At 38.0% G+C, this 27322-nt stretch overlaps 2 protein-coding genes across 5 annotated transcripts in view; one reads left to right on the top strand and one right to left on the bottom strand.

Moving 5' to 3' along the window:
- c6h7orf57 (chromosome 6 C7orf57 homolog) overlaps positions 1-27322 on the bottom strand; it is a 101206-nt gene that overhangs the window by 70739 nt on the left and 3145 nt on the right. The window lies entirely within an intron of this gene.
- On the top strand, positions 39-27307 carry sun3 (Sad1 and UNC84 domain containing 3). The gene is made up of 13 exons (XM_062957107.1): positions 39-187; positions 4966-5105; positions 8114-8211; positions 11197-11278; positions 12307-12362; positions 14703-14791; positions 18666-18694; positions 20202-20373; positions 22072-22156; positions 23589-23704; positions 25947-26114; positions 26725-26817; positions 27070-27307. The coding sequence occupies exons 2-13, from the start codon at positions 4993-4995 to the stop codon at positions 27184-27186; spliced, it is 1218 nt and encodes a 405-aa protein (XP_062813177.1). The 5' UTR covers positions 39-187; positions 4966-4992; the 3' UTR covers positions 27187-27307.

Genomic DNA, 27322 nt, shown 5'->3' on the forward strand with positions numbered 1-27322 from the left:
ACGGCATTCTAGGGCCGTTGGAGAGCGCGCGTCGGAGGAGGAGCAGAGGAGAGGCGCGAGACGGAGAGCGCGAGGGAGGCCAAAGCAGCGGGCAGCGCGCGCCATCTCTTTCATCCCTGAGGGACTGTGGCCCCCTCGGCTCTGAGGGGCGGGGCTTGGTGTTCCTCCAGACTAGGAGGGAGAGAAGGTAGAAAATGCCCTGGTGACACACAGATATTGTCATAATCATTGGTAGAGCAGATCCTAATGTCCGACAATTCTTCCTGCTTGTGCTTTCGGGTTAGAGGGGGATCCAAAGCAGCCCTCAGACAAAACCTGCTCATCCTCTTGAAGCAAGTGTGGCCCCGAGTATAATTTCCTGGTGCTCAGCCCCGGTGGCGAAGTGTGTTAAAGCACTGAACTGCTGAACTTGCAGACCGAAAGGTCCCAGGTTCAAATCCCGGGAGCGGAGTGAGCGCCCGCTGTTAGCTCCAGCTTCTGCCAACCTAGCGGTTCGAAAACATGCCAATGTAAGTAGATCAATAGGTACCGCTCCGGCGGGAAGGTAACGGCGCTCCATGCAGTCATGCCGGCCACATAACCTTGGAGGTGTCTACGGACAACGCCGGCTCTTCGGCTTAGAAATAGAGATGAGCACCAACCCCCAGAGTCAGACATGATTGGACTTAACGTCAGGGGAAACCTTTACCCTTAGTATCACATTGGCCAACACACATTTTGTTGCCTCAAATGTAGGACCTGTTTCTGGGTACAGCAGAGTCTCACTTATCCAACATAATCCAGAACATTGGATAAGTGAATGTTGGATAAGTGAGATTCTACTGTAATATGAAATAATTACTGTGATAGAATAATACAGAACAATATACAGTAGAGTCTCACATATCCACTCGCTTATCCAACGTTCTGGATTAGTAGTCAATGTTTCCAATATATCGTGATATTTTGGTGCTAAATTCGTAAATACAGTAACTACTACATAGCATTACTGCGTATTGAACTACTTTTTCTGCAAAATTTGTTGTCTAACATGATGTTTTGGTGCTTAATTTGTAAAATCATAATCTAATTTGATGTTTAATAGGGTTTTCCTTAATGCCTCCTTATTATCCAACATATTTGCTTATCCAACATTCTGCCGGCCCGTTTATGTTAGATAAGTGAGACTCTACTGTAATCTCTAAAACCAGGACAGTAAATAACAACAACAACAATTATTTATTGATTAGTCACTTTTGACCATATCGAAACATGTAAAACATACAATACGTACACACTTATGCATACATACAATAAAACCATGTAACGATACAAAACATCCTGACCTGCGGCCTAATAAGTGAGATTCTACTGTAATATGAAAAAATTACTGTGATAGAATAATACAGAACAATATAATATCTAAAACCAGGACAGTAAATAAAGAACAACACTCTGAAAGCAGGAAATTTGGAAATTCCACAAAGGAAACAATCAGGGCCAGCTAACACCTCCCAAGGAAGGATTCTTCCAGAAAGGAAACTGACAATGGAGTGAAGCAGTGTGTATTACCAAAATCATCATCATCATCATTATTACAGTAGAGTCTCACTTATCCAAGCTAAACGGGCCGGCAGAAGCTTGGATAAGCGAATATCTTGGATAATAAGGAGGGCTTAAGGAAAAGCCTATTAAACATCAAATTAGGTTATGATTTTACAAATTAAGCACCAAAACTTCATGTTATACAACAAATTTGACAGAAAAAGTAGTTAAATATGCAGTAATGTTATGTTGTAATTACTGTATTTACAAATTTAGCACCAAAATATCACGATATATTGAAAACATTGACTACAAAAATGGCTTGGATTATCCAGAGGCTTGGATAAGCGAGGCTTGGATTAGTGAGACTCTACTGTATTATTATTATTGTGTTGCTGTGGACCGTGAAAATGAATGCAATCTGCCTCCAAGTATTCAAAAACACTAAAATCAGAATACAGTAGAATCTCACTTATCCAACATTCGCTTATCCAACATTCTGGATTATCCAACGCATTTTTGTAGTCAATGTTTTCAATACATCGTGAAACATACCAAAACATCATATTTTACAAGAAATTGACAGAAAAAGCAGTTCAATGCACAGCAATGTTATGTAGTAATTACTGCATTTACGAATTTAGCACCAAAACATTGCAACATTTACTACAAAAACAATGACTACTAAAAGGCAGACTGCCTTGGATAATACAAAACCTTGGATAAGTGAAGCTTGGATAAGTGAGACTCTACTGTATTTCTCTTAAAAAGAGACCCAAAACAGCTAACAATAAAAGCAATACATTATATAATTTAAGACCTAAAACACACACAACTATTAAAATAGATTTAAACATTAACACAATTAAAAATAATTAGCTAAAACCAATGAAAAACCTATCTAAAACATGGTTGCATCTCAATACACACCCAGTAGGAGCCAACTAATAGGCATTCTTTGAACTGTGAAGTGCACAGCTTATACTGCTCCAATTCTCCTGGAAGTTTCAACAGAAGCCCATCCTTAACAAAACCCAAAGAAGTTAGGTAAACACATCCATATGTTTGCCCTTCCAAATGCATTCCTTGATGGCCCTCCAGTGGCAACAACAAAAAAAACTCATATGGATTGCACAGAGAAGAACACTTGAGAAGAGGAAAGCAGTACAGAATGGGCAGTTGCTTTGCCAAGGTTTATTGTTGATGGGGCCAATGAAGGAAAAGAAGCATTAGTCAAAGAAGCAACACCTTTAGGTGGTGGCCATAATGGGTCTTCCCACCCATTGCTTTAGTCACACCCCAGGACAGCATCTAGCACCCAGACCTCAGCTGGCCAGGTCAAATTTGACTTGTCTGTTTTCCCTGACATATCTGTGGGCACAATGCCTGGGTATTGTACAGTGCTTCCTATGAGCTGGTGTTTTCACATGACACTACAGCCGGCTGGAGTCAGTGGCGGTGAGGGGGCAAAGATGTAAAAATATGTAAAAAATACTCCTCTTAATACAAATTCAAAAGCAGGAGACCCCTTTTCAGTGGAGAGGGTGAGGAAGGACACCATGAAAGTTGGATCTTCAAACTGCAAAAAAAGCTATTTATTGCGAGCTTAGCAGTGCGACAAAAACATGCATATATCAATGCAATAAAAGGATTTGTCACACTTTCAAAATGGTTGCAAGGGTTTTATCACTTCTACAGAAAATAAATATCCTTATTGGCTTACAAAGATCATTTACCCCATTCATCTAATGTTGGCTACATCACAGACATCTTAACCATCATGCAATACCATTGGTTTTCTTTGTTGTAACAACATGTGACTCTTTAGACAATGGTGCTTTCATGTTATTGACCGTGATCTCAGTACCAACTTATCTATTCCTGTTGCAAGTATAGATTCGAAACCCGCTGGGAATCTGAGGGAGTAGTGGTTAACTGGTTCAGACTTGATGTATTGTTATTATTGAAAGTAACTTCTTTTTCTCTGGAACAACTCTTTTTCCAAACATCAGCACTTTCTCTCAAACGTAGGCCTCTCTCAAACATAGGCCTTTGCAACTTAGGTCAATCAAAACATATGGGACTTATAGTCATTAGAAGTATCTTTGAAAATTCTCTTTTTAAACCCACATCCCCCTCAGCGGGAAGATTAAAACCGAGTAATGGCACTTGCGGAAGGGGGCTAGTTGCTTGCAGTGAGGGTGGAGCTAGCTGGGGAGCAAGTGGAGCTTTAATGCTGCTGCCTCCTGTGGTTTGGGATAGGAATGGAGCAGGTAGTGCTGCAATCCCTTTCTGCCTCAGCCAAGATCTGAATGAGCTGATAAGAGATCTGTCATACCAGATTAAGCGAGCACTGTGGAAGCTGCCAATGCTGACATGGCAACTGTCTGTGCAGCAGGGACTTAATTGTCACAATCAAAACCTGAAAATATTGATAGAGGTCCACTGGACTAGGTTAAATGGGCAGTATAGGAGCTACAATGGGGTGTGGATCCCCATGCTTCTTTTCCCCTTCCTCATTATTTAACGATCTATCATGATGAAGAGTGCTGAACAATTCAAAGCTTTTGTACACTCTTGTGAAATTGCAATTGATCCTGATAAAGATTAGATCTGTGGATAATGGACTGGTCATCTATCTGTCTGTCTGTCTGTCTATCTATCTATGTAAGCTTCTAAAATGCCCAGCATTATATTCAATAGAGACTGCAAGTAGCAAAAAGGGGTTTCAAGAGACACCTTTCCTGATGTTTTCATTAGGAAGAAATTATTGATTGTATCAATTTTATATTGCAAAGATTCTAAATATTTGTTTGGTTTGATAGTGTTCAGTCTACACATTAACATACCATATAGTTATGTTTAAGTATAAATCAAGGTTTTGAAAACAAAATTATGGATTTGGATAAGTCAAGGGTTGTGGGTTAGTCAAGGGTAATTCAGTGGAGAGGAGACAGCCCCAGTGTTGCCATCAGCTTCTCTGAGAAGAGTGGTGAAGGCAAGAACATACTCTATTCCAAGAAAACCTAAAAGAAGTACCACCACCTCTACTATTCTCTCAGTGCTGCACTGATGGAAACTTCCAAAAATTAGTCACCATCACCATTTTCCCGCCCAGAAGCAGCACTATAGCCGAGAAAGTATAGAGCATTGGTTCTTTTTTAAGGTTCTCTCCAAAACAACGAAACTCTCACCTTTTGCCACTCTACTCAGAAAAGTGGGTGTTTTTTTTAATAATAATAATAACTGTACCCTAACTTTTATCAAAAAGAACTATTGCCTACTTCTGTCTTATAACAATTAAAGGACAGTATTTAGTTGACCTGATTTTTTGGGTCTACTTTTTGATTAAAATTTCTAGACTATGCAGTAATGTTTTACATTGCTAGAGATTCTTAGTGAGTGAATGTAGCAATTAATTTAAAATTCTTTCTTTTATAGTTTCAGGATTTAGTAAGTGCATAAATTATGTACAGAGCCCCAAGGACCTCAAGTAATGTATATCCAAAAGAAGACTCTAGTGAAGCAAATGGCTCTAACAGTGAGAGTTTGGACTCTGATACCCAGAACCTTTTACAGAGGTATGCACGATAGTAAGCTTAACTAATTTAGCTTAATTTTAAAGAGGTATGCTTTCAGATAGATATAATGAAATTGTCTTTTCCTGAAGTGGAGAAGGATATCCTTGAATTGGTTGCTCCTCTTATTCATTAAGGCCAGAGGCAGAAAAATGTGAATTAGACTTAGACTAATAGAATAGTAGAGTTGGAAGAAACCACATGGGCCATCTAGTCCAACCCCCTGCACAATCAAAGCACCCCTGGCAGATGGCCACCCAGCCTCTGTTTAAAAGCCTCCAAAGAAGGCGCCTCCACCATGCTCCGAGGCAGAGAGTTCCATTGTTTAACAGCTCTCACTATCAGAAAGTTCTTCCTAATGTTCAGGTGAACTCTGCTTTCCTGTAACTTGAACTCATTGCTCCAAGTCTTAGTCTCCAGGGCCACAAAAACAAGTCTGCTTCCTCTTCCGTATGACATCCCCTCAAATATTTATACATGGTGATCATGTCTCCTTATCAACCTTATCTTCTGAAAGCTAAACATACCCAGCTCTTTAAACCACTACTCATAGGGCATGGTCTCCAGACTTTTAATCATTTTAGTTGCCCTCCTCTGAACACATTCAAGCTTGTCAATGTCTCTCTTAAATTGTGGTTTCCAGAATTGGTCACAGTATTCAAAGTGAGGTATAACCAAATCCACTTTCTTGAAATGCACATCCTAATAAGAAGCAACCTATTTCCAGTTTTGTTCTTGACTGAGCTCTGGGCAGGATATGGTTTCTCTTTCTTACTCCTGTGTAGGCTTTTGCATTGGTTGATTGCGATACTAGAATGTCCTGTTTCAAAGTCAAAACCTTTAGTCCCCTGTTTCTACGAGTTTTGAGGAGTATCCTTTCACAAACTGGAAGCAAGTTGATCCTTAAACAAAGAGCTTACTTAAAACCTGATTTATATATACTTGCCTGTCACAGTAAGGAGCAACCTATCTCAAGATGTCCTCCAACTACTACTGATTGTACTACTGTATTTTCCAGAAAATAAGACAGTGTCTTATATTAATTTTTGTTCCCGAAGTTGTGCTAGGTCTTATTTTCAGAGAATGTCTTATTTTTCCATGAAGAAGAATTCACATTTATTGTTGAACAAAAAATGAACATTTATTATATACTGTACAGTAGTTGTCATCATAAACCAGCATAATCAGACAAACTGAAATCCTATCAAGAATTTCTTGTTAGTACCATTATTTCCATGTACATCAATGTATGGTACATACATTTACAGATCCTGCATGCTCCGGTGTTCTGTTTGGCAGGCATACTTCCAAACAAAAACTTTGCTAGGTCTTACTTTTGGAGGAGGCCATATTTAGCAATTCAGCAAAACCTCTACTAGGTCTTATTTTCAGGGGATGTCTCATTTTTGGGGAAATAGGGTACAGAGGGAAGATAATGAAATGAAAAGCTACGACATGCTACGACATCCCAAAAGAAGTTAACACATGCATGATACTGAAAAGCTTTTGTCCATTTGCAAGTTACTGAATTTAAGCTTTAGATGAATTCTTAGTGGTAGGGGATTGTTATCATTGGGCCAGAAAAAATAGAACTGCAAGAAAAACCGGTATTCATTCAGCATCCCTGCATAGATGATATGATTAGTATATAAAGTAAGATAAAAAGTTTCCTTTGTATTCAAGCACAGGATGTAAAGTTAAATATCTAGATTAAATCTTGTTCAGTTCTTAGCCTTTGAAGTTGCCTTTGAAGTTTTGTATTAAGCATAACTGAAAGTCAGAAACAGATGGCAAAGCAGTGATCAGTAGGAGCCAACATAGGTTCCTCAAGACCAAATCCTGCCAAACTAATCTTATATCTTTTTTAAAATCAGGTCACTAGTTTAAAAGATGGTGGGAATGCTGTGACTGGTATGCATCTATATTTCAGCAAAGCAATTGACAAAAGTTCCCAATAATATTTTATTGGCAAATTGATTAAACATGGAAGAGAAGAGAATAGAGAAGATAAATGTGGAATAGGTGGAAACATAGTCCAATGGCTCCACAACTGGCTAATCTCAAGTGGCGTGCCTCAGGGGCCTAGCCTATGACCATTAATCTTCATTGTTAAATTCAATTATAATTACTACGATAGTGGGGTGGAAGGAATCCTTATCAATTTTGCACATGACACAAAACTGAGAGAAGAGGCTGACATATTGGAAGGTAGAAACAGAAATCAAAAGAAATTAGATAAACTAGAAAATTGGACAGAAAATTATAAAATAAAATTTAATAGAGACAAATGCAAAGTTTTGCATTTAGGTCACAAAATCCAAGTGTACAGATTGCTGTACACTTGGGTTTTGTCATCTAAATGCAGAATAGGAGATATATTGCCAGCACTACATGTGAAAAGGACTAGATTAAACATTGAAAGTTGGATATAAGCCAGCTGTTCATGCTGCTGTAAAAAAGGTGAATGCTATTTTAGCTTGCACTGATAGAAGCTTAGCTTCCAAGTTGAATGAAGTAATCGTCTTAATATATTTTGCATTGGTCAGGCTTTATGTCAACTATTGGCTTTAGTTCTGGTCCTGGATGCCTCACTGTATAATGGATATAAACAATTTGAAGCAGTTTCAGAAAAGGCTAAAAAAATGATGTGGAGAGCAAATCATAGGAAGAAAGGTTAAAGGAGCTGAGCATGTTTAGCCTGGTGAAGAGAAAATTGACAAGTGACATAATTGCACTCTTTAAATATCTCAAAGGTTGTCACAGAGAGGATGATACATGCCTCTGTTGCCTCAAAGAAAAGGACCAGTACTAATGGTTTCTTATTAAAGGAGAGTAGATTTTGATTGGCTTTTGGGAGGAATTTCTTGACAGTGAGACTGATTTGGCAATGGAACCAGGGAGTTCTATATTACTTACCAACTTAGATATTGTCTGCATTTTTTGCTTGTGGTATTACCGTTAGGCTCATGCATACCATTCAGTGTTTTGGGTTTTTTTCTTTCATTTTCCAGTTTGTCTGAAGGAAAAATATCACCATGCATCTGTACAAACAACCACCCTCTTTTCAATCATAATCGGGAAAATGCACAGTTTCCGTGCCTACCCAAGAGTAAGTTCAGTATGTAGTTGTTAATTAGAATGGGTTGGATCTATACTTACTTATACTTAGAGTAAACCCATTGCATTGAAGTTCTATTTTTTGGTGTCCATAAACAGGCTGGATTCCATGACTATGGAAGGTGACAGTTTCCACCATTGCTCTTTAACCTATCACAATGTTTGAATGGGCATTCGAAGCATCAGGCTTCAGCTGCATAAATGTTTGCTTAGAACTCAGTTCAATAGACTTTAGTGGTGTTTGGCTGACACTATAAGAATAGGTTTGCCATATTGCTAGAATTTAAAATACATTTCAACAGTTTTCATTCGTATATTTTTGAGATGGGCAAAATGTACTTTCTAAGCCAGCCTACAACAAAACATTTCCCCCCCTGTTCTAAGTTTCTGGATAATGTTTTTCAAAACTGGAATTGGCTATTTAGCCACAAATTGGGTGGTGGGGGATTAAACCCCAAACAGGATAGGGAAGGGAATAAAATTCACTATTGTACCTGTACCAAGGAATAGTGGGAATAGTGACATCCCTCCAGTGGGTGGTAAAAGAGGAGGGCAATGGGAATGCAATGGTGCTGAGTGAAAACGAGTGGAGCCTGCTTCCTCTTCATCCTTCTTTCTCAGGCAAAGATGGAAGGGAGGGGGAGAACAAGGAGAATATGGCTGATGCACAGGTTGAAAACACTCAGCATCAACATGAAGAGGGGAACACAGGGGAGGGAAAAGGAGCAGGGATGAGAGAGGAAACAGAAAAAAACACACTTTGTCAATCAGTTCTTTCCCAGTTAGATGAAGATAAAACACAGGGATGTGCGAAGTGTGAAAAGACCTACTGCATGAATATGCATGAATCTCAAATAATTTCAACAATAGAGAAGCTGTATCAGTGTTTAGGGTGTGGAAAGCAGTTCAGTTCATACGGTTGCATTATTTCACATCAAAAGAACTACAAAGAGGAGAAACAATATAAATGCTGGGAGTGCGACCAGAGTTTCCGGCTGAAAGGTGAACTCCTATCACATCAAGTAAAGCAACTCGGGGACAAGCCGTACAAGTGCTGGGTGTGTGGAAAGGGAATTGACGGGAGTCTAGAGCTTATTCGACATGAAATACATCACAGAGAGAAATTTTACCAATGTTTGGAATGCGGAAAGCACTTCTGTTCTGCCAGACTTCTTGATGCACATGGAAAAACCCACACAGAGAAGCCATCAGGCATAGGTTTGGAGTATGGTAAGAGCTTCCATACAAGCGCACCTCTTATTAGCCATGAATTGACCCACATTGAGGAGAAGCCGCATAAGTGCACTGAGTGTGGGAAAGCTTCAGTGGGAGAGGGTGCCTTGATATACATAAGAGAATTCACACAGGAGATAAACCATATAAATGTGTTGATGGTGGAAAGACTTTCACTGAGCATGCAAGCCTTAAAGATCACAGAAGAACCCACCCAAGAAAGAAATCCCATAAGTGCTTGGAGTGTGGAGAAAGCTTCATTGAGAGAGGAAACCTTGATACACATACAAGAATCCACACAGGAGAAAAACCATTCAAATGTGTGGAGTGTGGAAAGAACTTCTGTAAGAAAGGGAAATTTAATGTGCACAGAAGAAACCACATGGGAGAGAAACCACATAAATGCTTAAAGTGTGGAAAGAGCATCCATGCGAAAGAGTACCTTACTAAGCATAATAGAACCCACATAGGAGAGAAACTGCATACAGAGCCGGCCCTAGGTATTTTTCAAATGTAGGCGAACAGAATTTTGCTCCCCCCCCCCCCAAATACCAATCACTGAAAAATAAAAGCATTGGATAAGTGAAAATGTTTGATAATAAGGAGGGATTAAGGAAAAGCCTATTAAACATCAAATTACATTAAGATTTTACAAATTAAGCACTAAAACATCATGTTTTACAACAAATCAACAGAAAAAGCAGTTTAATACCTTGCGGAGGCAGGCCGCAGAAGACAGGAGTTGCCTCGATGGCGCCCCCAACAAGATGGCGCCATAGGCAACTGCCTAGTTGGCCTGGTGGTTGAACCGCCTCTGACTGCATAAATGCCTAGAATGTGGAAATAGCTTTTGCCAGTTAGCAGACCTTTCCGCTCACCAAAGCATCCACACGAGGAAACAAACCAATATGCTTTCCGGCTTCCTTGCACTATAGGTAGTTTTGGAATAAAGAAAGATACCCTTTATACACAATTTCAGTTTCAAAGTCAACCCTCAAACCCTGGGTACACTTATTCATTGAGCAAATCTTAGTATTGTACCTTAATTCTTATATGTGTTTTAATTGCTTATATGTTTAGATTGTTTATATTTTGATGAGATGTATTTTGTTGTTTACCTGTGCGGCATTGAATTTTTGCTGGATTTGTAAGCCACCATGAGTCCCCTCTGGGGTTGAGAAAGGTTGGGTAGAAATGACATAAATAAATAATAAATAATAATTTTCAGATCTCACACAAAATAAACTTATTCAATTTTGTTTTTAGTTTTCTAGAACAAGTACAGTAGAGTCTCACTTATCCAAGCCTTGCTTATCCAAGCCTCTGGATAATCCAAGCCATTTTTGTCGTCAATGTTTTCAATATATCCTGATATTTTGGTGCTAAATTCGTAAATACAGTAATTACAACATAACATTACTGCGTATTGAACTACTTTTTCTGTCAAATGTGTTGTATAACATGAAGTTTTGGTGCTTAATTTGTAAAATCATAACCTAATTTGATGTTTAATAGGCTTTTCCTTAATCCCTCCTTATTATCCAAGATATTCGCTTATCCAAGCTTCTGCCAGCCCGTTTAGCTTGGATAAGTGAGACTCTACTGTACCAGTAATTGCATTAATTTTATCTCCTGAATAAATTTTACCAAATGTCAACAAATGACATAATACTGTCTAGCATGTATTTTGTGAAGTAATATAACTATTAGAAATATGTATTTCTACTTTTGTGTGCATTTCCAGGAGGTATCATCAGACTGATCTGTAACTTGATAGTGCTAAGTGTAGTAGCTCCATTTTGCCTAGTCTACAGCGTCTTTACAAGGTAATCATGAATAATAATCTTTTTTAAAGAATAAACTAGAAAATAGACCAATGCAGTGTTTTCAGATATTTGAAGAACTCACAATTGAATAGTTCAAACAACACTTCTCTCTTTGCAGTAAAAATAGAACTTTAATAGTTGGCACTGAACAAGTGTATAATTTATTTTTCAATTCTGATGGTTTTTTTTCTGTGTGAATGACACTGGGTTTTTCCCCCCATTTATTGACCTGGTATTTAAGAGCAGTATTTTCAACCCAAAGAGACTGTCACCATAGCTATCCAAGCTCTTTGAAATGGGATACAGTATAGGGATGATAAGCTACCTAATAAACTCATTGCTTTGATGGCACTGAGACTGGCTCTTCCCTCAATATCTCTTATTAGAATTAGATAAGATAACATATTGTGTTGCTGCATATATTTGGAAAATTAATATGTAAAATGCATGCAAATGTCCATGTGTACATTCAATATAAAATTTAGCAATATAGTATGAAATAAGTATAGGCTTTTCAAGTACGTTTTAGGCTGAAAGGGGAGGGGGGGGGCAGCAGTAATACCTTGCAAGTGGATTGTGGATCAACCCGGGTGGGTATCTGGCCGCCACCCTGGCAAAAAGGTGAGGTTTGAGGCTGCCATCTAAAATTTAAAATGCCGGTTCCACTCACATTTTAGGTCTGTGTGGAAGCAGCCTCTGTATGCATAGCCTTTCCCAGAATGGATGGTTGTGTGTTGGTCATTAGATACTTCTATAGATACATCTTCTTGATTAGCCTATTGGCCATATCAAAAATTAGATACTTCTAGATACATTAGATACTTCTAGGTAGACAGAGAATTCATTCATTTTGCCTCTTTCTCTATGGGTTTCCTCACCACTTCTTTGGTTCTTGGCAATAGGGTATGTGTAATATAGTGACCACACATTCTGCATTGAAATAAAGAGTCAGTCTTTTAAACAAATATAATGCAGGTTTTAATATGAATAATGTTAACATAAATGTTTCTCTCTTTGCTATTTCTCAGAGGCAGCTGTGCTCAGAAAATTGTGTTTTGGGTAACTTTGTTCCTGTTGGTTTTAGGTGAGCTTCCTCTTACAAGGCTAAGAATAGTTATTTCAAAAAGAATTTGCATTAATTTGTGTTTAACATCTTGCCTATTTATATCTATGCTTGTTACTGTGTGAATTGAGTCAAATGTATGACAATGTATGACAACCCTAAGGCAATCCTATTGCAGGGTTTTCATGACAAGATAGATTCAGAGGAGGGTTGCCATTGCCTTCCTCTGAGGCTGATATTGTCTGACATGCCTAAGGTCACCATGGCCTCCATGGTATTTGAAAACACGAGCCTTTGCATGACTTTGCAGAAAGAAGCACTACAGCGCTCATTGGGAATTCCTCTCTTATAATGGAGTTTATGAATGCATGTTTATACTCTACATTTAGCAAAGAAGATATCCATAAATGGATGAATAATTTTTAACACCCAATCAGACAAGCATCACTTAATACAAAAATTCTGTAGTTATAGCAGACTCTGTTTCCCCACTTTTTCTTGAATTTGTTTTGTTCTTGTATTTCTGAAATCCTTTCTTGCTTGTTTGCTTTCCTTTCTTTTATCCAATTTTTGCTATATACTTAAGATAGAGATAATGCTATCCTTTGTTTTGTTTATTATTTATTTATTTATTTATTTTAAACATTTATATTCCACCCTTCTCACCCAGAAGGGGACTCAGGGCAAACATTCAATGCCGGAGCATAAAATAAACCATAAATATACATAAACATGAAAATCAGTTATCTTCACATTAAAACCATTATTTAAAACCACTGCAAGACAGCCAGGTCAGCAGGGTGACATTTCCTATTGCTGCCGTTATTGCCCTGTCCCAAAGGCTTGATCCCACAGTCAGGTCTTAACCATCTTTCTGAAGGACAGGAGGGAGGGGGCTGATCTAATCTCCCCAGGGAGGGAATTCTTTAACAGAGAAACCTTTATCTTAGGCTTTAAAATGTTGTTTCCTTTGTTCTTTTACTCCTCATAAATTCCTTCAAGAGTCCTTTGGATCCACTTAGATCTGCCTCTTCCACCTCTGCTTTATTGTGCATTCATTTGGATTTTGTTGATTTGCACTTACCAATAGATTGAAATCTACAAAAACTCAATTTCAGCCTTACAAATGCTTAACCAGTCCTACAAGTATTGTTAGATTCTTCCGTTTTCTTCCTTTTCATGGTATGAAGTGAAAATTATAATGGAAAATAGTTTTAGTTGCCATGTGATTTGTTTGTCACTGATGTGTGAACATTCATTATGCAACTGTATCCACTCCATTTTGCTTGGGACTTCATGAGATCTCACTTCAATCTATAGTTTAAAATATTTGTTTGTTTTGTTATAAAAATCCACATGTTTGATCAGCCAACTAAAAAGTGTGATATATATTAGGACCAGAATAATCGTCACATTTAGGTTTTGGGAATATTTGAGTATCTCCTAAAGAAACAATTGAGGTTTCTGTATTTTGTGATGTAATATAACACAGTTATATATTTATTTTGACATTACTGGATATTTATACTGAGGTTGACATCTCAAACATTTCTCAGCAAGTTCAAGTTTAATTGGAAACATTTGGTTTGATTATTTGAGACTTGTTTTCATGGATCAAAGTGTGCATCTACACTGTAGAATTAATAAAGTTTGATACCATGGAATGGAGTCCCCCAGTGGCGCAGTTGGTTAAACCCTTATGCCAGCAGGACTGATGACTTGAAGGTTGGGTTGCTGACCTGAAGCTTGCTGGTTTGAAACTAAGCCGGGGAGAGCGCGGACCAGCTTCCTCTTTCAGCTCCAGCTCCACAAGGATGGTAAAAACATCAAAACATCTGGGCATACCCTGGGCAACGTCCTTGCAGACGGCCAATTCTCTCACACCAGAAACTACTTGCAAAAAAAAAAGTACAATGGAAGTTGTAGTTTTCCAAGATCTTTAGCCTCCTCTGCCAAAGAGAGCTAGTGCCTCACCAAACTACAGATCTCAGAATTACATAGCATTGATCCTTGTCAGCTAAACTGGTGCCAAACCACATTAATTCTACAGTGCAGATGCACGCTTTGTTTGAAAGAAATGCTAACAACTATGCTTGCTACCAGTTACTTTTATTTCATTCAAGATTGTGAGAGAAATCAGGAATACCAGCCCAGTCAACATTAGATAAATTTCGTGGTGATTTACATATATATATATGAAAGAAAAGGAACAGATAGAGCAGTGGGAAGGGTTAACCCACATCTACCCAATTTAGGATGATGCAGGAACATTGTGATATGCACTTTTCAAGGTGATAGTTTCCTAAGAAGAAAAACAATCATCAACCTTTTAAAATATGAAGGTGTTAACATTATTAATAGGTGCCTCTTACATGGAACTGTTTGGCAAAAATAAACTTCAGCTGTTCGGTGAAAAATGGAAAGACTTCTCCATTTGTGATCTTATTCAGGTAATATCTATTTTTGAATTTAATTACTCAGCAACCTGCCTTCCCAGTATATCATAAGGTGTGTAATATGTGTATGTATTAATGCTTTATCTCATGCCTTTCTGTGTCCAGAGTTAGTGCAGCATTATACCAAGTGTAATACTTGGAAATATCAAGAATTGTGTAGTAGTGTCTTATGTGTTGTTGTTTGATCCTGAACCTGTCTAACTAACAGCTGGACAGCATACAAAAATTAAGATAACATGAAGATTTATATCAAAAGTGGAGTCTTCAGGTTTTGCAGATGTTGATGGCCAACAGCTTTCATTGTGTAGGTGGGGACTGGTGGGAGCTGGAATCCAATATCTGGAGGGGTGCAAATTTCTTACTCTTCATTTATATCCAAGCCATGACTTTCCTTAAATTCCTGTGATTTTTTGCCCCACTTCTTTGTTCTGGATTAAGAGACTCAACAGCAGTGGTGTCAAACTTGTGGCCCTCCAGGTATTTTACACTTCAGCTCCCAGAATTCCTGTCCAGGGCTTCTGGAAGCTGGAGGGTCACAAGTTTGACACCTCTGCTTTGGAGAGTGTGACTTGCTCAAGATTATCTAGTTTATTTCTACGACTATGTGAGAATTTGAACTCTGGTCTCCAGAGTCTTAGTTCAGTGATCAAACCACACTATTTGAATAAAATGCATCTGGTTTAATTTTTCCTTCACTCAGTAAAGCATTATATACTCCATTTTCACAGTTGGAAAAGATTGATGACTGTTACTTTCTGTATTTTGACATCTGTCACAATCCCAATTGACAGCTTTCCCTAATTGCTGTCTTCAGCAATGGCCAAATATGGACACAGTAAGCAGCCTTGTGGCTTGGTGGAGCTGCTGCTTTTTGGATTCATTAAACTAATTTGTTCCCTATCCTGAGTGTGCTGCTGGAGCTCTGATGCCTTGATCGCCAAGGGTTCATGTGAGGAAATGCTCCTCTTGGGGCCTTTTGTTTTTCTCAGTCTAAGAAACTCAGCATTCAATTGGCTTCTTTCATGTTGCCAGTGCTTTAACCCTTACAAGCTATGGTGAAGTTGAATCTAGCTAAAATAGAAAATGCAGTTCTGTCTATTTTCCCCTCTCTTTATTTGAATCAGCTTAAAATAAAAAAGAGGCAGGGCAGAGACAGAGATATCCAATTAGAAGGAATTCCACATGTCTTATTTTTCAGTGAATATACTTTCAATGCTTTAAATATTTAAGGATATCAGGATGTAGATTTTGTGACGTAATGAAAAATCAAAATGTGTAGTCCACGCACTGCCTTGCCAGAGAAAGAAAATATGTTTGTCATGCAGGTGAACAATAAAGAACACATAATTTATTCTCCTTATATCCAGAACAACATACGAGTACAGTGTGATCAGTTGCACCAACTCACATAATGTCCTTTCATAAAATAGTCTTTCCTTTGTCCATGTGGATAATTTCCTTCCAGCAGCTCATGAAGCAAGAGCACACGTCAAACTGTGTGTCTCTTTCCCGCTTCAAACTCTCTCTAATAATAATAATAATAATAATAATAATAATAATAATAATAATAATAATAATAATAACTTTATTTTTATACCCCGCCCCATCTCCCCGAAGGGACTCGGGGCGGCTTACATGGGGCCTTGCCCGATAAAACAATCAAATATCAAAACACAGCAATAAAACAGTTATCCAATAAAAACATCAATTACAGTAAAAACAATCGTTAAAATCAACATAAAACATACAATATTAACACTGGAGACTAATTCATAGAACCCAGGCAAAGTGCAACATGTGCCGAAATGGGCCGAAATGGGGAAGGTAATTTCACAGTTGAAATGGACAAAGTGCAATATAGCATTGGCAACACCTCGAGAATGGGGCTATTATAAAATGGGCAGATAGATCAGTCCGACACCAAATTAAGTATCAAAGGCCTTTTGAAAGAGCCAGGTTTTTAAGCTCCTACGGAAGGAGAGGAGGGTACCTGCTTAGCTCAAGCCTGAACAAAAATGGAACAGTATCAAAGACTCCCAGGCTTAACCAGCTCTCCAGACACGGCTCAACCAATCAGCTTCATGCATCTTATTTTGCAGTTGACACACACACATTAACTGATTTCTTACATATCGTAACAGATTTAACTTGTCCGTTGCACAGAAACAATGAACACTTTTATGAATGTTAGATCGCTTTAGTGACCTATGAGAGTGGCTGTTCTACCAATAGCCACCAATGCTCATTTTCTCACCAGTCTTTATTGATTCTTGAATGGTATTTTTTGTAATTAATTTACTCATCAGGAATTGCACAATTTCAGCATATCACCACTTTGCTGTTGCTGTAGTTGCTCCTTCCAAAAACCTTGGATTTTCACATTTTGGAATATATATATGAGGGGAAAAAGTAACACGTTATGTCCCTGCCTATTCCATATTATACATTTGCCTGGGTAATAGCTCAGAATACAAATTATTTCATTAGAACCTGTCAAAATGCACTGCTTGTTACACTTGTGCAATCCGGGTAAACCACAATCTGTTTTGATGTCCTGGATTTCGGTGGGGTCCCAATCTGGGAAGCTGAAAGATTGGGTTTCTATCCATTGGGGAGCGGGGGGGACTTCCCAGGCAACCTCTTCCTCCCTAATATATTGGAATATTATATACAGTGTTCCCTCACTTATCACTGGGGTTAGGTTCCAGGACCACCCGCAATAAGTGAAAATTCACGAAGTAGGGACACTATATTTATTTTAATATATATACATTATTCTAGTAATTATACACAATTTTAAGTCTTTATCAACCAATTGTGTGTTGGTAAATCGCCTCCCTCTCCTCCTGTTGCCGCTTGGGCTCCTTTTCTCTCCCTTTGGCTTCTCCTTCCTCCCTTCCTTAGGCTGTAAATTGTAATTTTTAATGATTTATAATAGTATTTTAGAGTTTATTGAAAAACCGCGAAACAGCGAATCTGCGAAAAGTGAACCGCAAAGTAGTGAGGGAACACTCTGTGTGTGTGTGTATGTAGAGAGAGAGAGAGAGAGAGAGAGTCAGAAGTGCCTGGTGTCGCTTTAACAAAGTCCTCCATTGTGCATGTGGCATGGCTTCAGGCTGCATTGTAGTAAGTGGTCTGTGGTTTATTCTTCTCCACACTCGCATGTCGTGGACTCCACTTTCTAGCCCCATTTCTGAATATTGGTTTTGCATCTCGTGCTGCCAGCGCACAGTCTGTTTAGCGCCTTCCTAGTCACCCAGTCTTTTGTGGGAGTCTCTCATCTGGTACCAGCCATGGATTGAGGTGCCGGGTTTTAGCCTGCCACTTCTCCAGCTGACATGAGAGAAGCCTCCCTGCAGGATCGTAATACATCCGGGCATCCCCTGGGCACTGTCTTTGTAGCCGGCTGATTTTCTCACACCAGAAGTGACTTGCAGCATGCAACCAACCAACCAAACACCTTCTGTTGGAGTGTGGATACATGAACCTTCCATTCCAAGAAGGCCACTAACATGCTTTTGCTGGAAGTATAGCTACTCACACTCTCAGGCAAGTGCACAAAAATTCCACAGCTGCTACAAGTGACTGCATGAGCTTCCTCACCATGCATTTTTATCAGATTTAAGACTGCCTTGCTAGAAGGAATGAATGTAATGATAATTATCCTTATGGATCAAACTAGTTGAGAACCAATTCACAAACATGCAGGTTCATAATGTACTCCCAGACCATTTGCTGGAATCTTAAGTATGCATACACTTGAGGTATTAGAAGATATGAGGTTCACTTACTATTTTACTTGTCTTTATAATATAATCTATATGATTTGTACATGAATTAGTAATTGTTATTTTCTTCTCCTATATAGGAAAAAACCGAAGATCTCCGGTCCCTAATGTAAGAATGTGTTTTATGTAATACTTAGAAAATGCTTCTACCCTACTTCTTATAAAACCTAAGTTGGTCTCATTGATCATTTCGGAAGAAATGCATGGCTTGTTTATCTTAACTAGATTCTGGAGCAGATAATTAAAGAGATAATCTGTAAGCATATAGAAAGGAATGCAACACTCACAAAAAGTCAACATGTTTCTCAAAAACAAGTCATGCTGGAGGAAGGTTTTGGAAAAGTTCCTTCATGATATTCTCATAAAAGAAGCTAGTAAAATCTGGGCTAGACAATGTTTCAGTGTTAGATGTATGGGGAATTAGTTAATTGGCCAAACCCAAAGGCTGCTCACCAATAGCTTCTCCTCATCCTAGAAATAAGTGATTAGTGGGGTGCCACAGGATTCTGTCCTGGACACAGTCCTCTTCAACATTTTTATCAATGACTTGGACGATGGAATAGAGGGCATGCTTATCAAATTTGCAGATGACACCAGATTGAGAGGGATATGTAGTACTCCAGAAGACAGGATCAGAACAATTTAGAGAGCTGTTCCCAAAAATGAAAAAAATGAATTCCAACAGAGAGAAGTATAGAGAAGTACACTTAGTCAGGAAGAATGAAATGCACAGATATAGAATGTGTGACACCTGGCTTGACAACAGTACACATGAACAGGGTTTAGGAGTAATAGGGCCCTTCCACACAGCCATATAACCCAGAATATCAAGGCAGAATAACCCATAATATCTGCTTTGAACTGGAATATCTGAATCCACACTGCCATATATCCCAGTTCAATGCAGATAATGTGGGATTTTATTCAGCTGTGTGCAAGAGGCCTTAGTAGACCACAAGCTGAACACAAGTCAACAGTGTGATGCAGTAGTTAATAAAAACAATGTGGTTTTAGGCTCCTTCAGTAATAGTGTGGGGTCTTGATTGAGTGAAGTAAAAGTCCTACTCCACTTTACTTTGGTCAAACCTCAGATAAAGGCAACCAAAATGATCAAAGTTTTGGAAGCCAAGCTCTAAGAGGAGCACCTTAGGGAGTTGAGTATGTTTACCTTAGAAAAAAGAAGGCTGAGAGGGGACATAATAGCTATGTTTAAATATTTGAAAGGATGTTGCATTGATGAAGGGGCAAGCTTATTTTCTACTGCTCTAGAAACTAGGACATGGAACAATGGATTCAAAAGTTGCAAGAAAATAAAGTCCACCTTATTATTAGAATTTCCTGACGGTAAGAGTTGTTTGGCAGTGGAATATGCTGTCTTAGAGTGTGCTTCATTTATCTTCAAGCTTGATCCTAGCTTGCTAAACAATGATTACAACAAACTGACTGATGTTCAGACTTGGGCACAATGATCAGATTCCCCTCAGTATTACTTGATATGAATATCAATATCTCTAGTTTCTCTGGAATAAATATAACATTTATGGTTAATTTATGGAAATTATTGCCCAGCAATAGGTAGAACAAACAGATCCTTGTGCTGTATTATTTTTCTCTAGGAAGGCTTATTACCTTTTGAATAAAAAGACACTTGAGCTTCCAACACTGAAAGAGAATGTGGATAACCTACAATCACAGCTTCAAGGTCTGAGATCAGATATGAAGGATATAAGCCATCATACTGTCAGAAAAGTGCTAAAAGGATATACTAGCAAAGGCATTACAAAATGGGTAAGGAGAAAAGAGATTTTGCAGGTGAACATATATATTATCTACCAGTGTATATACCCGGCATCCAAGTGTCAGAAGGGCTGCTGCCCCCCTGCTTTCATCCCTTCTTTCTCTTTCCCTTTCATTCTTCCCCTCTGTTCATACCTTTCCCCCTTCCCTTTCCTCTCCTCTACCTCCTTCCCTTCTTTTTCTTTCTTCCCCCTCAGTAATGGTCCTTTGAATCGGCTGTTTTGCTATAGAGTTTACCTTCTCTCAAAAGCAAACTTCCAAGATGCACAGAAGTTGAATACACCAAACATCTTTATTATTCAGAATACCTGAGTCATGCTCCACAGCCTGCCTATCTATCTATCTATCTATCTATCTATCTATCTATCTATCTATCTATCTATCTATCTATCTATCTATCTATCTATGGCTTTACCTACAATGTCATAAATAACAGAAAATCTCTGATGCCTGCCCTTTCTCACATATCAGAGCAATTGATCTTTACGGCTCGCTCATGTCACCTTTCAGTTTCCTGTCCCCCATTGTCCATATGTTATGTGAAAGGATGTCATAAGTTCAAAAGCGTCTATCTTCCTTTGCTCAGCCTTCCTTATGGTCCAGCTTTCGCACCCATAGGTTCTATGGGGAATACCATTGCTTTAACTATGCGGACTTTCATTGCCAATGTGATGTCAATACTCTTCACTATTTAATTGAGGTTGGTCATTGCTCTTCTGCCAAGAAGTAAATGTCTTCTGATTTTCCTAGCTGCAGTCTGTGTCTGCAGTAATCTTTGCACTTAGAAATACAAAGTCTGTCACTCCCTCTATTTGCCAATTATCAATCAGTCTGGTTGCCATAATCTTGGTTTTCTTGATGTTTAACTGCAACCCAGCTTTTGCACTTTCTTCTTTCACCTTGGTTATAAGGCTCTTCAGCACCTCCTCACTTTCAGCCATCAAAGTGGTATCATCTGCATATCTAAGGTTACTGTTTCCTACAGCAATTTTAACTCCAGCCTTGGATTCATCAAGTCCTGCACCTTGTATGATGTTGACTTTTATATTATCTGTTTAATTAAATCAGTGGTGACCAATCTACTTAGCGATTATTCAAAAAATCAAATCCTGCCACAGTGCCACTATACTGCATACACACACACATCCCTCCTGCCTTATGATGGCTTTGCCTAGGCTATTTAGCTTGAGAAAAGGCAATGGAACAGGAAAGCAAGTGATAGTTGGCATCACTGCAACTCTTACAGCTGGAAGACAACACAAAGACCATCTAGTCCGACCTATATGCTGGAATTCTGTGTAAATGTGAACGTCTGGAGAGAGAAAAAACAAAAAGAGACACACCAATACAAATACTGATTATGAACAAAAACACTTGAGTGAGGGAAGTTCTGCCTTTTTTCTAGCCCTTCACATCTCCAGGTTTGCTATAGCCAAACATGGAATATTTCTATCTAGATACAACATAATCTTTGATTATCTGGACTCCTTTGGCACGTAAAGTATAGGTTGACCCAAATGAAGAAACATACTGAAAGAACTCTGTAAAACTTGAACTATAAGTCAGTGTTGTTATTTTGGTTTTTAGGTGTATGTGTGTTTGCATATGTATGTTATTTAGATTTTTTTCTCTATGTAATTTCAAGATGTACTGTTGAGTGAATTTCAAATTATTCTCATTCACTGACAGAGTATTGAAAAGATGCTAAAAGAAATAATGGAAAAGATGGATGAAGATTATGTTCAAATGCCTGATTATGCCCTCAAATCAGCAGGTATTAGTGGCATCAATTGTTAATCATACATTTGGAAATTGGGAAGTTCTTTTGGTATTTTGGAATCTAGCACAATGTGTCAGGTTCATGCTTTAGAAGTCAAACAGGCATCTCGGTTCATTGGGTAGCCAAGGCAAACCTCCCAGCAAACACAGGTTGGAGAAGTTAATTTTTGAACTGCCATTCCCAAACATTGCTCATGCTGGGTGTGAATTCTGGGAGTAAAAATACAAATAACCTTTTTCCAAACTCTGGGCTCACAACATGACACCCCAGATATTCTTGGATTAGAGTACCCCTCAACTTTAGCCAGCACTAATAGTGATGGCTGTTGGGAGTTATAGCTCATAAACCATATAAGCTACAACTGCAGTTGTCCTACTTATACTCTTATTGACTGGTGTTCCAAAGTTAACAATAAGAAAAAGAATATCCTGAAATGACAGGCATAGCTAGTTGCCATTCAATATTCCAATATCTTCACTTATATAAATGATCAGCTCTATCAAATGTTTTTGAAAAGTCCAAAAACTTTGATAGAAATTTTTATAGTGGCTCTTCTATTGTAGAGATCTTTGCCTAGTCCCATTCTACCAATCACATTCCATTCAAGTACACTTGAACCTGGAAGGCAGTCAACTGGTGCTAAGGTTCATTCTAAAGTAGCAGTGAGCAAAATGCAGCCTGTTTTGGCTTCATTCCAGGCCTATATCCACACAATTCAAAAAGTCCTTAAAAAGCCATCCTCTGCTTTCACTACCCCCTCACAAATTTGTGGTCACTCCTGGTTTGTGGGGAGGGGACTGTCCAGTGTCTAGTCTAGCTAGACTTAGTCTGACAAAGTTACCTTTTTACATGCAGTCCTCAAAGTAATTTTTGTGGCCCTGAAGAGCAAGTAAAATGCCACCAAATGCCTCCTGGGGGATATAGGGTGTGTGGGATTCAGGAAAAAATCACTTTTTAAAAAGTGTAGAATGGGATAACCTTTCAGGTTCATATAGAGCTCTTAAGGTTCATATAGAGACATGAACAGCCCCTGGACTTACAGAAATGTATTATCCCTGCTCTGAAGGTACATAATGAGAAATTCCTTTAACAATAGCTCCAGTCTGCCTTGGTAAGGCCTGTCAACAACTTGAATAGAACATGGTTCTCACTTGTAGATTGGCCAACCTTATTGTCAGAATACATCTTTTCTTTTGTTCTTGACAATAATGACAACTTTAACTCATCTGTGTAATGAAGAAAAGCCCGAATTTTCCATTCCCCACTTTTAAAAACCAAATTAATCGTTGTACATAACACTTTAATACAAAGACTGTTTTCTCTGGATATTATGGCAAACAGTACAGCTAGAATTCAGTATGATACTGTACCACATTTTAAATTGGCCATATATGAGAAGCATTATTACATAACTATTTCATTTTAGGTGCCAGCATTGTTCTGTCCAGAACGACCAGGAGCTACCGCCATGATAGAGCAAAATACTTCTGGATGTCATTCGTTATTTTTCCTTTTGTGAAGTCACCAGATGTAATCCTGGAGGTAGAAATGGACCTAAAGGAGATCTCCATGTTTTCTTCTTTGTTTTGATATTGTTTTTTTAGGGTATTAGCAGGATATGAGCTCCCAGTATAATGGGCAGAGAAGTCAATGGCAAGTGGGCCCCCTTAAATATTAGACAACATGTTTAAAATGTCAATGACTTTCTACTAGCTTGAAAATATAATAGAAGTTCCAACACCATTACTGTATGAAACTAAAATTTACATTGCATTACTATTTTGATAAAAAAATAAAATAACATTTCTGAGGATACTTTATATTTAAAAATAAATAACCCTGAAAAAATAATTCTGATTTAGGTTATCTGAGGCCAACACTTACATTATATAGTCCCAGATCTTTGCTATTGTGCCTGCACCATGAAGCTCAGCCTGGGATCATGATGTGCAGTAGCTCAACACAAAGTCAACTTTGTGTTGAGCTACTGCATTTGTTGCAAAGATAGCAAATATTTTTCATTGTGTTGGCCTCAGTATTGCCAACTTACACGTGTTGCTATCTATTAAAAAGAAATTGGTAGAATAGGATGCAGAAACAATTGACAGATTTGCACAATCATCTAGTGATTTGAAACTATTGCTCTTTTGCTCTTAATATAGTGGGCTGCATGAAATATGCTTTTGAAGTATCTGTTAATGTGTAAATTGTTCAGAACAAGCAAGCTGTTCAAATTTTAAAAATAATTAAAATGAAATTATAATAATCTCTATTCACATTTACTTTCTACTGTATACTGCCAGTAATATGTACAATACATGTACACTGTAATTATTAAAATATACATTTATTTCACAATTTAATTGTACTTTTCCCCACTTATGAATATGTTTAACATTTCATTTATTTCTTATAAAAATAAATGATAGCCTTATAGTTGTGGACAGCCTCCCTTTATCTGCTGGCAACCAATATTTTACACCTAACTGCCCACTGGTTCAAACTTCTGAGAAAAAAAAGGAAAGGAATGTTCCAGAAAGGGGGCTTGAAACTTGAATAAGGGGAGTTTTCCTGAGAATATCAAGTCTACACGTGAAAGGTGGGGGCAAGGCAGATGGAGAGAGAGGGTGAGTTAGGGTTGGGCTTCCCTAACAACTTTCTAAACCCTATCTACTGCTCTATCCATTTCCCATCAGGAGCGCTGCTTTCTTATGTAGAACATAGTTGAATTTCAACAGATTAGTCACTGGAGAACCATGAGCTTAATTTGTGAGTCCAGTTTATGAGAAATGTATCTCTGAGGATATCCTATTTTTGGAGGTAACATATAGATTATTCATATGGAATATGTACGCCATAAAATATGTAGTTTGAACCTAAATGCACCCCTTACATAAACATATAAAGCTACTATGCAAATCATTCCTAGATTCTTCAGTAAATTTGATATTTGGTTGCTTCTGCCACTGTCGAAGCAGCTTTTGGAAGAAAAATGCTACAACACATTTTTCATTCTCAATGTCAACCACTGCCACCCTCCCTGGGCATTAGATTAGTTAATAGACATCCCACTATCGAATGCCTCCCCACAACAAAGTAAGAATGGAATATTTGACACTTTCTTTCTGGTTTAGTTTGATGTTGTGATCTCTTCTCTCAAGTTCTCTAGGCCTAGTGGGAGGAAATTCTCATCTTATGCACTGATCAGATTAAATTTGTCTTTATCTCAGCAATTTGATAGAACTGGGTGGACCCAGAGACAAAGTGTAAGGTGTAGCCTTTCTTGGGCTATAAGAGTTGACCCCTCATTGACTGCTGTCAGAATAAAAAAACCTAGAGGTTAAGAATCCACTATTACAGTCATTCTGTAGACATAAATTATACTCAGTGGGATAACAGGTGATATATAATGAAGTCAGAGCAGAAAGCCAGCTAGAAGACAGGGGTGAGTATAAAATTGCCTCTGAATATTTATTGTTACAGGGATATTATGAAAGTTCTTAGATTAGTGATTTTGTATGTTTGTTGGAGGGCTTGTTGCAGGATGTGTGTGTTTTTTTTTAAACTAAAACATGAAGCATTATTTTTTTCTTAATAATTTTTAAAGTCTAGCTAATAATATAACTAAACTTTCTGTTCAACAGCATTAGAATTTCAAATTACCTATATAGATAAACAATATGTCTTTATTTAAATTAACATGTTTTCTCTGAATTATATATAACATTAAGATTATGATGATGATTATGATGACTATTATTACAGTATTTGCATTCTCTTCCAGCCCAATTGCTACCCTGGAAACTGCTGGCCATTCCCTGGAAATAAAGGAGAAATTGTTGTCAGACTTGCCAGGGAAATTATTCCGAAAGCGGTTACAATAGAACATATCTCCAAGAAAGTATCCCCTACAGGAGAGATCAGCAGTGCTCCAAAAGATTTTGTGATATATGTGAGCATCGTGTTCCAATATTCATTCGGAATTTAGTAAGGAGTTGTGAGTAAAGCAAATTATGGAATAATTGCAGACACTAGTACATAAACAGCTTCCTAGGATTCAGGTGGAAAGGAAAGATAGAATTGGGTGGCATCTGTATACTGATGGCACTGAATACCTAATTTCTAGCTATTTCTTGCAAATATTGAACAACTTGGAGGACAGAGTTAAATCCTGTGAGACACTACAGCCAAGATGTCAAATGGGCACTTCCCAGCACCACGTTTTGATTCTGCTCCTCCAAGAAGAACGGGAACCACTATAAAACAGTGCTTCCAAATCCCATATTAGAGAGGTTATCTAGAAGACCATAGTCAATATTATCAGAAATCTGCTGAGATCCATCAGGAACACACTCCCCGTCTATTTCCCTGCATAGGTCATCTGCCAAGGCAACCAAATGCTATCTCAGACTGATTATAAGTCCTGAAACTGAATTGATTAATTCTACTGTGTAGATGCATTATTTTATTAGCTATTAGTTTTATCTTGGAACCTCTATAATACTCTGCTATTTTCTGATCTAACATTTTTCTTGACTACTAACTGTATGCCATTCCTTTAGGGACTAAAAGAAGAGGAGGAGAAAGAGGGAAATTTCTTAGGTCATTTTGTTTATGACATTGAAGGAGATATAATTCAAACATTCCAATTAAAGGTACGTGAACCACAATGGGACATTATAAAATGCTATTCCTGACCAAGCTCATCTAGTGCTAGCTTGAGCTAGGTGATCAACATGTTTGTTTGTTTTTTTGTTTTTTGTTATCACTGAAATTTCCTTGAGACGTAACTAGAATTCCAGATGTGTAATGAGTGTATGACAGGGAAAACCTAATTTATTAATAATTCCATTTAGCTGCACTAAATTACAGTTGCAAGAATTAAAAGAGCTCTTTCTCTCTTTCAGAATGAATTGCCTAACTTTATGGGATATATAAAACTAAATGTGCTAAACAACTGGGGACACCCAAACTACACATGCATATATCGCTTCAGGGTCCATGGAAATGTGGAAGACACCTAGGTTTTCTGTACTTTGAACCTGCAGGTATAAGAATAAAGCCATAATACCATGATGCGAAAGTGATGGAAACTTGCTATGCTTCTGTGTCAATAAAAAAATCAGGAAAAAAGTTAATGAAAAACTCACTGAGAATTTT

The sequence above is a fragment of the Anolis carolinensis genome, chromosome 6, assembly GCF_035594765.1.
Source record: "Anolis carolinensis isolate JA03-04 chromosome 6, rAnoCar3.1.pri, whole genome shotgun sequence".
Classification (NCBI taxonomy): Eukaryota; Metazoa; Chordata; class Lepidosauria; order Squamata; family Dactyloidae; genus Anolis; species Anolis carolinensis.

Bases quoted from the DNA above. Each gene is read 5' to 3' on its own strand.
- sun3 (XM_062957107.1), top strand. From the start codon at position 4,993: ATGTACAGAGCCCCAAGGACCTCAAGTAATGTATATCCAAAAGAAGAC. The intron at 12,363-14,702 runs GTGAGCTTCCTC...CATTATTAATAG, and splicing joins TTTGTTCCTGTTGGTTTTAG to GTGCCTCTTACATGGAACTG. The intron at 14,792-18,665 runs GTAATATCTATT...TCTCCTATATAG, and splicing joins CCATTTGTGATCTTATTCAG to GAAAAAACCGAAGATCTCCG.